Here is a 14,180-nt window from a genome sequence, read left to right on the forward strand (position 1 = left end):
ACTAGGTGGGATCCTGCTGGTGATTGCATGGAGGTCCAGCCGTAGACGGGGACAGCATTCACAGTGGCTGTGTTCCCCTACAGATGTACTGTCTTGTGCTGAATTCCACCAGGGCCTTAAAACCTGCTGCCTCACACACTTTCTTCTCCAACAGTACCAAACTTCACCGTCTCGCCATCTCCTACACCGAAAGGACCCTTCCTGGGGTTACTCTCTATGGCAATCTGCCGTCCAAATACATCCTCCTTGGTGTCTTTCCTGCTGATGAAACCCTGTCTGTTCTCCATGTGGAACCATCTGACTGTTCCCTAACCATCGTTGCCATGACCTCCTTGTCCCCGCCAGCAGGTGCCAGTGCTCCCTGCAACACGGCAGGTGGTGTGGGCAGGGGCCTCCGCCTCACTGCTCGGGATTGTGCTCATGCTGTCCGGGGCCAGCTGTGACAGCGGTGGCTCCTCCTGGGGTGTGAGGGTCACTGGGCTGGTGCCGGCAGTGGTGGGGGAGGGGGGCTGCTCAAGGCTCTCAGGGCTCCAGTTAGTTCCTGCTACAGAGTGAACTCTAATAACATCTTTTGATGAGGAGTTTTAATTCTTTTCAAACAGCTTTATTAGAAATATAATAACATATACTAACTACACGTTTCATGTTTATTTATTTTTGAGTGAGAGAGAAAGAGCAAGAGGTGGAGGGGCAGAGAGAGAGGGAGACACAGAATCCGCAGCGGGCTCCAGGCTCTGAGCCGTCAACACAGAGACCGACGCGGGGCTGTGAGATCATGAGGCTTAACCGACTGAGCCACCCAGACACCCCCCGAACTACATGTTGAAAGTGTACAATTTGACGTTTCGACATGTGTATATCCCTTAAAACCATCACAAGACCGTGAACATATCCATCACCCCCAAAAGTTTCATCCTGCCCTTGGTAATCATTCCTTCCACCTTCCTCCCACCGCACCCCAGGCAAAAACTGATGCTCTCCGTCACTACCTTAGTTTGCATTTTCTAGCATTTTATATAAATGGAATCATTCAGTATGTACTCTTTTTGTTTCTGATTTCTTTCACTCGGCGTAATTATTTTAAGATGCATCCACATCGTCATGTGCCTGAATATTAGTAGTTCATTCCATCGTGTGGGCATACCGCAGTTGGCTTATCCACTCATGTGCTGATGGACTTTTGGGCGTTTCTGGGTTTTGGCTCTTACGCGTAGAGCTGCTTACAAACAGTCATGTGCACGTATCTGTATGGAGATATGCTCTTATTTCTCCTGTGTAAATATCAAGGCGTGGAATGCCTGGATTGTATGGTAGGCGTACGTTTAACTTTTCAAAAAAACTGCCAAAGGGACGCCTGAATGGCTCCGGCAGTACAGTGAGCAACCCTTGATCTCGGGGTTGTGAGTTTCAGCCCAGTGCTGGGCGTAGAGACTAAATTAATTAATTAATTAGTTAAAAAAATAAAACCTACCACAACGATTGTACCGTTATACTTGACCGCCAGCAGTGCACGAGAGTTCCAGCTGTTCTGTGTCTGTGTCCCTGTCAGCACTTGGTATGGTCGGTCTTTTTAATTTTAGCCAGGCTAATACATGCACAGTGGTAGGTCATCATGATCTTGACTTGCATTTCACCAATGACTAAGGATGTGGAGCATCTTACTGTCTTTCCAAATAGCTTCTTTGGTCAGCTGTCTTTTCTTTTCAAATCCTTTGCCCATTTTAAAAGCTGGGTGTTTTTAATCCTTCATTTTCGAGTTTGTGTTTTGAGAGTTCATCACGTGTTCGGGATTCAAGTCATTTCTCGGGTCTGTGATTTACAATTATTTTCTCCCAGTCTATTGCTTGTCTTTTTATTCTTTTACCAGTGTCATCTACAGAAGAAGTTTTAAATTTAGATGAAGTCCAATTTGTCAGTTTTTTCCTGTATGTTGTGCTTTTGATGTTGTAGCTAAAACCTTTTGGCCTAACCCCAGGTCACGAGACTTTCTCTTACGTTTTCTTCTAGAGGTTTTATGATTTTAGATTTTACATATAGACATATGACCCACTTCAATTTTTGTGTTTGTTGTGAGAATAAGAAGTTTTTAACTTTGATGAAGTCCAATACCAATTTTTTCTTTTATATTCAGTGCTCTTCATGTCCTAAGAAATATTGTAGCAAATATATTTTCTTGTGTTTTCTTCAAGAACCCTTTACATTTAGACCTATAATCCACCTCAAATTAATTCTTTTTAAAATGTTTATTTATTTATTTTGTGAGAAAGAGAGAGAGAGAGAGAGTGCGAGCACGGGTGCACAAGTGGGGGAGGGGCAGAGAGCGAGAGAAGGAGACAGAGAATCAGAAGTGGGCTCCAGGCTCTAGCTGTCAGTGCCGAGCCCGACGCAGGGCTTGAACCCATGAACCACAAGATCATGACCAGACCAGAGTTGAAGTCAGACGCTCAACCAACTGAACCACCCAGGCACACCTCGAATTAATTCTTATATATGGTATAAAGTAAGGCTGAGGTTCATTTTCCCTCCCACTTTTTTTTTTTTTTGATGTTTATTTTTATTTTTGAGAGAGAGCATGAGTGGGGAAGGGGCAGAGAGAAAGAGGCAGGGACAGAGGATCAAAAGCGAGCTCTGTGCTGACAGCAGCAAGCCTGATGCGGGGCTTGAACTCACAAACCATGAGATCATGACCTGAACCAAAGTCGGACGCTCAACCGATTGAGCCACCCAGGTGCCCCATCCCTCCCACGTACTATTCTAGCATTCCAGCATCATTTGTTGAAAATACTTTCTCTTCCCCACTGACTTCCTTTGATGCCCATCAATGGTATTCTTTATAAGACAATGGTATTTTTTATAAGGCAATTAAAAATTTTACGGTGGGTTCATTGAGTCACAAAATACTTTCTGAGAACCCACTGAATACAGGTAGTGTGCTAGGAGCAGGGGAGGCATGGGTGAATAGTGTCCCCTGCCCTCAAGAAGGTTATGTCCAAGAGAAGAAGCGGTCATACAAACAAATAGGATGGAGGGTGGAGAAAACACTGTGACAGAAAGTCGTGCCGTATGGGGGTAGACAGAGGAGGGAGAGACCGGGTCCTTGGGGCATAAGAGGGAAAGTATCTCAGAGGATATATTTGAGCTGGTCTTGAGGGAAATGTAAGGAAGGAGGGAGATTTAACAGGCGCACATGGTAGGCAGGGAGGCAAGGAGAATACTCCCAGCAGAGGGAACAGGATGTGAAGCAGCCTGGAAAATTCAGGGACTTGTAAGTAGTTGTTGAATGTGTCGGTCTGGTGCTCAATCTGGAGTTCCTTAGTAAGCGTCTTCTCTGGACAACATGGTAAGTGAATCCAAGGCATTCAGCATGTGCCCTTGGATGGCGGGGCATCTTTTAATCGGATCTCTTAGAGGAGGTGCTCTGTCCAGAGAGTCGCTATCTTTCTACTCTAGGACAGCTGTCGTCACCTCCATATTAAAAGTAAACTTCATCTGCTACAGCTCTTAGCCCAGCCACAGGTAAGAGAACAGGAACTTACCACTTCATTGATGGCTTTGATTAGGAAAAGACCATCCTTACAAAAATAAAACAGTCTAGCGATACCTGAAATGGAAAAATCAGTGACAGACCATTGAGTCAGAGAAGAACCGGAATTTTATATCTGACTTTCTGAATTCTCATCGTGCGCTCATGGGTCCTTAGGCCTCCTCCTGGCCCCTCCACAGCCCCTGCTGATCTCAGTCTCCCTGCTTTCCTCCACCCCTGTCATGACATGTTCAGGCTGTTCTCCCTCCTGGATCCTCCCTACCGACGCTGGCCCATCCTCTTGTCCTGGAAGCCTCTGGAAAACACTCATAACTTGCCCCAATACCCATAATCCAGAAGGACAAAGGCAAAGGGCCCACCCTGTAAGCAGGTCTAACTCGACCCACTAAACATCTGAGGGATATCTGCTCCATGACCACAAATGTCCCAGGGACAGCCAAGACACTCTCTTCCCTCAAGCGCACTGCACTGAGGGTCACACGGACATGAAAGCAAGTAAACATGCAGCGTGATAGATGCGATCCCATCTTTAGGCCCCACTCCTCCTGAGTATCAACATTCCCCTTCCTGCTGCCCCAGGGCTGCGCGTGGTCAGCTCAGACCGCTGAGGCCTTATTCCCCTATGACTGCTGTCAAGGAATGGCATCATCGTCCACCCCATTATCTAAGGCAGAGAGGAGGACCATTTTTCTCACCTCCCCACTCACATCCCTGCTCACCTACCCCATACGCATATTCCACTGCTGGCCGAGTTTTGCCATTATGTTTACCTTTTTGTTTTTTAAACTTTTTATTTTGAACTAATTTTAGGCTTGTAGAAAAGTTGCGAAAATAGTTGAGTTCCCATATATCGCTCACATCACTTCCCCCGTGATAACATCTTACATGAACACAGCACCATTTTTCTTTTCATTTTACCAGCCTGTGCCTTGGTTCGGAACTTCATAGTTTCTCTCTTCGATGAATGCAACACTTCTTCTTGGTTTCCCTCCCTGCCCTTTTTTTCTTTTTCTTTTTTTTTAAGCAGCAAAAGATGGGTTTATTTGGGAATAGTAGAGAATTGCAACCCTGGACCAGCAAACTACTGCAAAACCACATCTCTGCCTCTCATTTTGACTTTTCAGACTGCTACCATGGTGTCCTTCCTAAAATGCCAATCTGGTCAGGTCACTCACTCTCCTGTAGAAACAGGGCCCTCCAAGACTCTATGGTTCCATATACAATAGTCCTCATGAAGGCCTGATTCATCCTCAAGCTGAGGGAAAAGAACCAATCCCTGGTTTCTATGAGCAGCAAGATTTCTGAGTACCCAAAGGGTGGGGACTCTGGGTCCACGTTGGCTGGTTCAAATCCTGCCTGTACCCCTTACCTTCTATGTTACCTCAAGTGAGTTATTTAACCTCAGTGCCTCAGATGCCTCTTCTGAAAAACAGGGATAATAAACTGTACTTACTTCCTAGGGCTGCTGTGAGGGTTAAATGGGCCAACCTATGTGTAACGTTAGAATAGTGCTTGGCACACCATCCTGTTCTGTAGACGTTAGTTAATGCTACGTGGTCAGGGAGAATTCTCCATGTCTGGCCTCACCCATACCTGGAAGGGAGATTTAGTTGAACGGTCTATAGACACTTATAAATCAGGCTAAAAAATAAATAAAAAGAACAAGTACCCGTTTCATCCACAGGAGCAATAAGTATTTCACTCCCCAAATCTGCGGCCCAGATGGAAGTGACATCAACCTTAAGTTTCTCCCAAATATACAGTCGTTTAGCATCGTACAGATTATAGATGGAGAACCCTTTGGCTCCTCCAATGAACACATAATCTTGGGAAACAGCCATACAATTTGGCATTTTGTTGAGCTGGGAAAACAAAAACAAAGAAGAAAGGAATGCTTTTCAGCTGCCCCCATCTGCAAGAATATGAGCTGACTTTTCAGAGAGGCATGTGGGTCCTTCCTGGATATAGCATCACCCCAAATAGTGCTCATCTAAATATCTTGCCAAGCATCAAGACAGTCATAGCATTCTACTTTTAGGGGAAAGGAGCCAGAGAAAACAAGTACACATTCACAACACTAACCCTGACCACGAGCCCTCTGAGGAGTGGACAAGTGGTCCCATTCCCTGTACTTTTTTCATGTAGAACACTGCGGAAAGAGCTATAGTTGAGGCACTGGCAGATTCTCAACCATCAAGCAAAAGGGTGATTAATATATTCAGAAGTATTTTTAAATAACAACAGAATATAAAAGACTTTCTGTATAGTCTTCAACTAACCAGAATATCCATTTCCCCGGAGCAATTACAAGACCCATTTTAATCAACGACAGCATGCTTATAATCTTTCAGAAATGCCCCCGTCTTATTGAATGAAGGATCCTTGGAGGAATTCCTTCCCCGGATCAGGCGTTTTCATTTATAAGTACTCAGCTGGGAAACAGGGACTCGTGGTCGGCGGTTCCGTACCTTGCTTTCTACAAGCGGAAGGTAGATGGTGGGCTGGACCCGGCTGTGCTCCGCTTCCCTCAGCGCATCCCTCTTCATGATCACTTCCCAAGCCTGGTCAAACAGAAGGTTCACCATCTTGTTGATCATTCGGTAAGGCTGAGGCAGGGATTCCAGCTCCTGTTCTGAATCTTTGAAGGCAAAATCCTTTTCATCGTCCTGAGGCCAGTCCTGCTCTGTTGGGGACGGCACCTCCAGCAGCACCTTTCGTACAAAGCTGGAGAGCCTCATCTTACGGACTTGACTTCCTCCGGGGGCTGACATCACAGAAGCCGGCCCTGGAAACTTCTATGAAACTCTGAAAAGCTGATAAAGGAAGCAAGCGAAGGTACTTTGAGAAACAGGGCAAGTTACCAGAAGACAGCACGTCATCCCTTCTAGCACAAAAATAGGCCCATGGGGACTGTTTATTCTAGAGACGGGCACTTTCCTTATTTACCACAGGGCCCTTCCTATTAGTATGGATATCATGTCAGTATGGATATATGCTTTTCATATTAGTAAGGAGAGCAGCAGAAACGGGTATTGACAAGTCGCATCTTCCAGGCTGGCCCAAGATGACGTGTGTGCACTATGGTGCAGGGAGAGGACTTAGGTATTCTTGTTGCCCTTCTCCTTCTGCTAAGAGAGCGTCCGTCTCAGTGCCAACTAGAAGCCAGCCTACCCGCTACGTTCTCCTGCTTCTTCCATCTCCGCAAATGGCTGTGCCCAGGCCAGCTGGGTGGCGAGCCACGTCTGCTCTCCTTCGTTTCTTTCACCTCCGACCAGATGCCGTTAAGCACTTCTAACCCTTGCTGTCTCATTTGCTCCTTTCTCTCTAAACCCACAGCTACTAACCAGGAGTTCTGTAGGCACAGTGCCCAGGGCCTGTGAGATTTTTCTAGGGGCTACAGAAGTGTTTGAGACTTGAAAATTGACTAAAAGCAGACAAAACCCCCGCAAAATCAAAACTGTTCATCATTCACAAAAATATTGCAACTTTCTGGCTCCAGCCTGCATGTGGGCATCATGTTTCTGTACAAACCTGTACAAATTATAAAAAAGGCTTTCAAATATTATAGTTAAATAAAGGCATTTAATGTGGCACATGGGGTCTGTTTTAAGATGAAGAACATGTAGCAGAGTGGGGTCCTGCACTGTCAGCACTGGGGGCCGTGGAAGTCTTGTAAAAACCCATGGCCGTCATCTTTCCTCACCTGCTAGGGTTCACCTGTGATGTTTCCGGCGCATGGGTAGAGGAGCCAGGTGTCTGAATATGAGAGAAAAGAACCACCTGAAAGAATTGGTAGGGACAGTAAACTGAGCTCCCACGGGGCCAAGAGTAATGCCTGGTGGAAACAACCAGGGAGAATGGAAAGCCTCGTAATTCACAAGCTTTGGGTGGAGTGCTCAGAAGAGTCTTGCCAAGTAGCGGGGAAAATTAGCCCTCGAATAAATGCCGCTCTGGCATTGCCAATCTAGTCTTAGAAGTTACGAGATCAAACGACTGATAAATAACTGCATACCAAAACAAAGCTTAAGAATACTTAGAGGAATACAGAAATATCCAGCATCTAATGAAGGAAATGTCTGGGATCCAATAAAAAAACTACCTGGCATTCAGAGGCAAGAAAACACACCCATAATGAAGAGAAAAGTCAATTAATTGAAGCTGACTCATAGTCAACACAGCTATTAGAAGTAGCAGGGAAAAAACAGTTATATATATAACAACAGAATATAAAAGACTTTCTGTATAATCTTCAACTAACCAGAACACCCATTATATATATATATATATATATATATATATATATATATATATATATATACACACACACACATACACACACATATATATATATATATATATATATATATATTCCACATGTTCAAAAACGAAGAGGAAAAGTCAAGTAGAGATGTGGAAGGTACAAAGTAACCCAAACTGAACTTTTATTTATTTAGTTTTAAACTTTTTAATGTTTATTTATTTTTGAGAGAGACAGACAGACAGGGCATGAGTGGGGAAGGGACAGAGACACAGAATCTGAAGCAGGCTCCAGGCTCTGAGCTGTCAGCACAGAGCCCAACACGGGGCTCGAACTCACAAGCTGCGAGATCATGACCTGAGCCGAAGTCGGACCCTCAACTGACTGAGCCACCCAGGTGCCCCACCCCAACTGAACTTCTGGAGATGAAAACTACAGTGTCTGAGATGAAGAACACGTTTGATTAATCACAAACTTTCAGGGAAAAATAAATTAGAAGATTAGTGAATTTGAAGATACAGCAATAGAAACAACCAGAAAAAATGAAGTGAGGTGTGGGAGTTACCTGAAGTTCCCTAATATGTATGACTGAAATCCCCAAAGGAGGGAAGAAACAAAAAAAATCTGTAGAAATAGACAAAATATGTCTAAATATGATAAAAACTATAAACTCACAGATCCAAGAAGAAAAACAAGTCCTAAGGAAATGAAACATGAAGAAATCTATACCAAGGCACATCGTGATCAAAACTAAAGATGCGATAAAGACAAATTTTGAAAAGCAGCCAGAGGGAAAAAAAAAAGACGTGAATAAAGGAACAAAATACAGGAGAGCAGCAGATTTCCTGAAGGAAAGCACCAGTGAGAGAGCAGTGAAGCAGTGTTCTAGAAGACTCTAGCCAACGACAGCAGTGTTCAGCTTCTTTTTTAAGTACATATGAAACATTTACCAAGACACATCACATCCAGGTCTGTAAGCCAAGTCTTAATAAATTTAAAAGTACTCAAGCCATACAAACTATGTTTTCTGACCACTCAGAATTATTTTAGAAGTCAATAACAGAGATTTAGAAAGATGCAAAACCTCAAAAATAACACGCTTCTTAATAACTTATGGATCACTACACATACTTATTAGAATGGCTAAAATAAAAAAAAAAGTATTGACAATACTAATAAAGATGCAGAGTAAGTGGGCAGGAATACAAAATGATACCACCCTGGAAAAGGATTTGGCAGTTTCTTATGAAGTTAAACATATATTTTACTCTATGACCCAGCAAGTGCGCTCCTGGGTATCTACTCCAGGAGTATGAATACTTACACTCACACACAAGCCTGTACACAAATGTTTATAGTGGCTCTACTTACAATTGCCAAAAATAAAAAAACAATCCAAATAGCCTTCGCCGGGTAAGTGGATAAATCAACAGTGGTGTATCCACATAATGGAATACTCCTTGGTAATAAAAAGTAAAAAACTACTGACATACACAAAAATATGGATGAATCTCAAAGACATTATGCTCAGTGAAAGAAACCAGTCTCAAAATTTATGTGCAGCGATTCTATTTATATGGCATTCTAGAAAAGACAAAATGAGTAATGGGGGACAGAGCAGTAGTTGCCAGGAGTTATGGGTGGAGGAAGAATATTATTTAAAAAAAGGATAGCATGAGGGGGGTTTGGGGGGGCGCTGAAGCTGTTTTACCCATATTGGAAAGGAAGATGTAAAGCTGTCTTTATTCCTATTCAGTATTATTATCTACATAGGAAATCTGATGAAATCTACCAAAAAATCTACTAAAACTAACAAATGATGTTGGCAAGGTTGCAGGATATAAGTTCAATATACAAAAACCTACTGTACTTCTATATACTGGCAACAAAAATCAAAAATTGAAATTAAAAAATACTATAATAGTATCAAAAGTATTATATAGGGATAAACCTGGCAAAAGTTGTATAAACTGTACACCTAAAGCTGTAAAATATTGCTGAGAGAAATTAAAGGAGACCTAAGTAAATGGGTTGAGATACTTTGTGGGTTAGAAGACTCAATTTTGTTAAGATGTCAATTCTTCCCAAATCTAAAATTCAACACAATCCCTATGAGAGTCCCAGATGGCCTTTTTTTTTTTTTAAGAAATTAAGAAGCTCATTTTATAATTCATATGGATATGCAAAGTACCTAGAATAGCCAAAATAACTTAGAAAAAAAAGGACAGAATTGGAGGACCAACACTACCTAGTTCAAGACTATTATAAAACTACAGTAATCAAGACAGTGTGGTATTGACATCAAGCTACACAAATAGATCAGTGAAACCAAATAAAAAGTCCAGAATTAGACTCACATATGAACAGACAGCTTATTTTTGACAAAGACGCAAAGCTAATTCAGTGGGAAAAGGATAGTTTTTTTTTTCCAATAAATAATGCTGCAGCAATTCAATATCCACATGGAAAAGAAAATGAACTCTGATCTATACCTTCAGCATATACAAAAATTCACTCAAAGTAGATCATAGACCAAAATGTAAAATTTTAAACCATGTAACTTCTGGAAGAAAATATGGAGGAAACCTGTGCAATCTTCAGTTAGACAAAGATTTCTTAGATATGACATTGAAGCACAATCCATAAAAGAAGAAATGGGTAACTTAAACCTTTCAGAAATAAGTGTATGTTTTTCAAAAACCACCATTTAGAGAATAAAAGATAGTCCACAGTCTGGGAGAAAACGGTTGCAGGTCATATATATGATAAATTACTTGTGTCCAGAATATTTTGCACATTCTTAAAACTCAGTAATAAGAAATGACTCAATTCTTTCAAATGGGCCAAAGGTTTGTGCACTTAACCAAAGAAGATATAACCAACGGACATGGGCACACGAAGAGATGTTCCATGTCATTAGTTAGTGAAATGGAAATTACAAGCACAATACATGTGTATTAGGATGCCTAAAGGTAAAAAGATCACACCAAGTGTTGTCAAGGATGTGGAGGACCCGGAATCCCTCCAACTACTGTTGGGAAGGTAAAATGGTACAATCAGTTTGGAAAACAGTTTAGTAACTTCTTAAAAAGTTAAACATATGGGGCGCCTGGGTGGCTCAGTCGGTTAAGCGTCCGACTTCGGCTCAGGTCACGATCTCGTGGTCCGTGAGTTCGAGCCCCGCGTCGGGCTCTGGGCTGACGGCTCAGAGCCTGGAGCCTGCTTCCGATTCTGTGTCTCCCTCTCTCTCTGCCCCTCTCCCGTTCATGCTCTGTCTCTCTCTGTCCCAAAAATAAATAAACGTAAAAAAAAAAAAATTAAAAAAAAAAAAAGTTAAACATACTACCTACCACTATAGCCAGTCATCCCACTCCTCAGTATGATATAAGGGAACTGAAAACACATCCACACATAGGCTTCTACATGAATGCTCATCATGGCTTTATTAGTAGGAGCCCCAAACTGGAAACAACAAATGTTTATCAATAGGCAAACAGATAAACTCCCAGACAGTCACATCCCATATTTAGTGGGCATACAAAATAGCACAGCCACTTTGGAAAATAGTCTGGCAGTTTCTCACAAAGTTGAACATTCACTCGTCCTATGATTCAGGAATTCCATTCCTACATATTACACAAGAAAAACTTAACATTTCATATGAAAATCTGTGCTATATTTATAGCACCTTTATTTATAATTGCCCCAAGCTAGAAACAACACGTACTTCAGTGTGTGAAGAGTTAATGAACTATGGTAGGTCCATACAATGGAATACTAGTTAACAATAAAAAGTTATAAACTACTGATTATGCGAAGTGAAAAAAATCAGATAGAAAAAGCTACATACTACATGATTCAATTTGATATTGTGAAAAAGCAGAGTTATAGGTATGGAGAACAGACTATATAAATCTGTGTTTAGAAGCACCCTGTGCTTTATCATCTAACGTATCATTGTGTTGTGTTTACTATTTACTCGCATCCCCCATTAACCTTTTACCTTAGGCTGAGAGCTTAGCACAGTGGTCGGGACATGGCTAACATTCAATAAATTTGCCTGCAGTATTGCCCTACCCTGGGACATAAATTTAGAGGATACTTCTGTCTCTCTCCCAAGCACTTCCCTCTGAAAAGTATAAGTAATTTGTGGGGCCAAGAGATTATACACACCCAGAGCCTAGATGCACCCTTCTGGAGTCTAGACCGTGTTCAGGTACCTATACCCCTGAAATTTACTGCCCAGATGATGCCAAGGACTGCACAAACTTCTTTCCCAGCTTTCTCTTGAGGGCAGGCCCAGATGCTAATGTGTGCACCCCTAGACGTGAAAGATGGCCAAGGCATGGCTATTTGCAGGGGCAGGGGCAGGGGCAAACTTGGATGTGGCTTGGAATATCCACACATTGCATGTAAGGCCCCTCTCAGTGATGTGAATGGCAGCCAGGAATGAGAAGAGAAGGGGTGTGGGAAAGGACCAGGGGGCCAGCTCTCCCCACAGTACCATATTCCAGCTGTGTTTCCAGGTATTCCAAGCAGCCCAAGAATTCCTTTTTTTAAAAATATAATTCATTGTCACGTTAGCTCACATACAGTGTATACAGTGTGCTCTTGGCTTTGGGAGTAGAGTCCCATGATTCATCGCTTACATACAACACCCAGTGCTCATCCCAACCAATGCCCTCCTCAATGCCCATCACCCATATTCCCACCTACCCTGTCCCCCCATCAACCCTCAGTTTTTTCTCTGTATTTAAGAGTCTCTTATGGTTTGCCTCCCTCCCTCTCTGTTTGAAACTATTTTTCCCCTTCCTTTCCCCCGTGGTCTTCTGTTAAGTTTCCCGAATTCCATATGAGTGAAAACATACGATATCTGTCTTTCTCTGGCTTATTTCACTTAGCAGAATTACCCTCCAGTTCCATCCACGTTGTTGCAAATGGCAAGATTTCATTCTTTCTCATTGCCAAGTAGTATCCCATTGTGTATATATACACACCACATCTTCTTTATCCATTCATCAGTTGAGGGACATTTGGGCTCTTTCCATAATTTGGCTATTGTTGAGAGTGCTGCTATAAACATTGGGGTACCTGTGCTCCTATGAATCAGTACTCCTGTATCCTTTGGATAAATTCCTAATAGTGCTATTGCTGGAGCCCAAGACTTCTGAATGTGAAACTGGTAGAAGGTAGAAGAACAGAACATATCTAATGTGACAATTGGGTTACCTTGACTTAAAACTTAAATATTTAAATGTATGGAATGTGTGGGGCGCCTGGCTGGCTCAGTCAGTGGAGCACAGGAGGCTTGATCTTGGGATCATGGGTCTGAGCCCCACTTTGGGTGCAGAGATTAGTTAAAAAAAAATCTTTGGGGCACCTGGATGGCCCAGTTGGTTGAGCATTAGGTTCTTGATTTCAGCTCAGGCCATGATCTCACTGTTTGTGAAATCAAACCCCATATCAGGCTCTGCACTGACAGCACAGAGCCCACTTGGGATTCTCTCTCTCTGCCCCTCCCCCACTCTCTAAATAAATAAATTTTAAAAAATAAAATCTTTAATATTAATTAATTAATTAATTAATTAACATATGGTATGTGGGTCTCTATTTGTAGTCCTACCCCGGGGCCTGCAAATGTTAAGGGCAGGCCTGACAAAGGGAATAAAGATTACAAAAATAGCTCACCTTACTTTTTGATTACAGGGGTACATTATAAAATTACTGCTATGGAAGGGGTGGGATTTCACATCTTCAGGCCCCAGAAAACTGCCATTCAGTGGTGCAGTTTCATCATAATTAACTTCTGCCTCCACTGTGTTCATGTTAGCCCTTCTAGGACTTCCTCAAGTAGCAATCTTCTTACAGTACTCAAACCTAGCAGACAATTCTCTCACTTTACCCAGCTCTCCGTGCTAGAAACACATGCCACAGACTGGCTTATCTCTGCTCTAACCATTTCCTTCCCCAGACCTGGAGCTGCTGTTCCTCAAGGGAAACCGAGGCACAGAGGTGGGAAATGATGCGGCCCCAAAGACCCCAAGCAAAACCTGAAGGGAATCTGCATTCAGGATGCCACATGGGTTTTTCCTGAGTTCCCAGGGTCTCCGGGAACGCCGGTGGTTGGGGAGACGGCCCCCCGTCCCGCAAAGCCCCCCTCTAGGAGACCCTAGATATCAAAGGGCGTCTGGGGACACGCGGGGAACCGCTGAACCCCAGCCCAAATGCCGAGCTTCCGCTCACCTGCGCCGGCAGCTTGGCGTCGCCTTAGTAACCGCCACTTCCGGCCGCCACCGGAAGTCCGCGAAGTCCCTGGTCGGAAGGCGCGTCCGCCCCCACGGGGGCGGGGAGACTCAATCTGTCCCGCGGGGGACCCGG

At 43.2% G+C, this 14,180-nt stretch overlaps 1 protein-coding gene across 13 annotated transcripts in view; it reads right to left on the minus strand.

The window, feature by feature from the left end:
• Positions 1-14,080, minus strand: part of WDR93 (WD repeat domain 93) — a 55,292-nt gene extending 41,212 nt beyond the window's left edge. For 6 of the 13 annotated variants that reach the window (XR_006218369.1, XR_006218370.1, XM_042988059.1 and 3 more), the window contains exons 1-4: positions 13,491-14,006; positions 6,013-6,357; positions 5,214-5,406; positions 3,537-3,601 (exon numbers count right to left, since the gene is read on the minus strand). Coding sequence is in view for 11 of the 13 variants with exons in the window: in XM_042988059.1 (XP_042843993.1) it covers positions 3,537-3,601; positions 5,214-5,406; positions 6,013-6,315 (561 nt within the window). In the remaining 2 variants the exon portion in view is untranslated. Of the gene's footprint in view, positions 1-3,536; positions 3,602-5,213; positions 5,407-6,012; positions 6,358-7,247; positions 7,301-12,893; positions 12,978-13,490; positions 14,007-14,045 lie in introns of those variants that run through there. The other 7 variants (XM_042988055.1, XM_042988053.1, XM_042988052.1 and 4 more) reach the window with 7 other exon arrangements.
• Between the last annotated feature and the right edge of the window lie 100 nt (positions 14,081-14,180).

Source organism: Panthera tigris, chromosome B3, assembly GCF_018350195.1.
Source record: "Panthera tigris isolate Pti1 chromosome B3, P.tigris_Pti1_mat1.1, whole genome shotgun sequence".
NCBI lineage: Eukaryota > Metazoa > Chordata > Mammalia > Carnivora > Felidae > Panthera > Panthera tigris.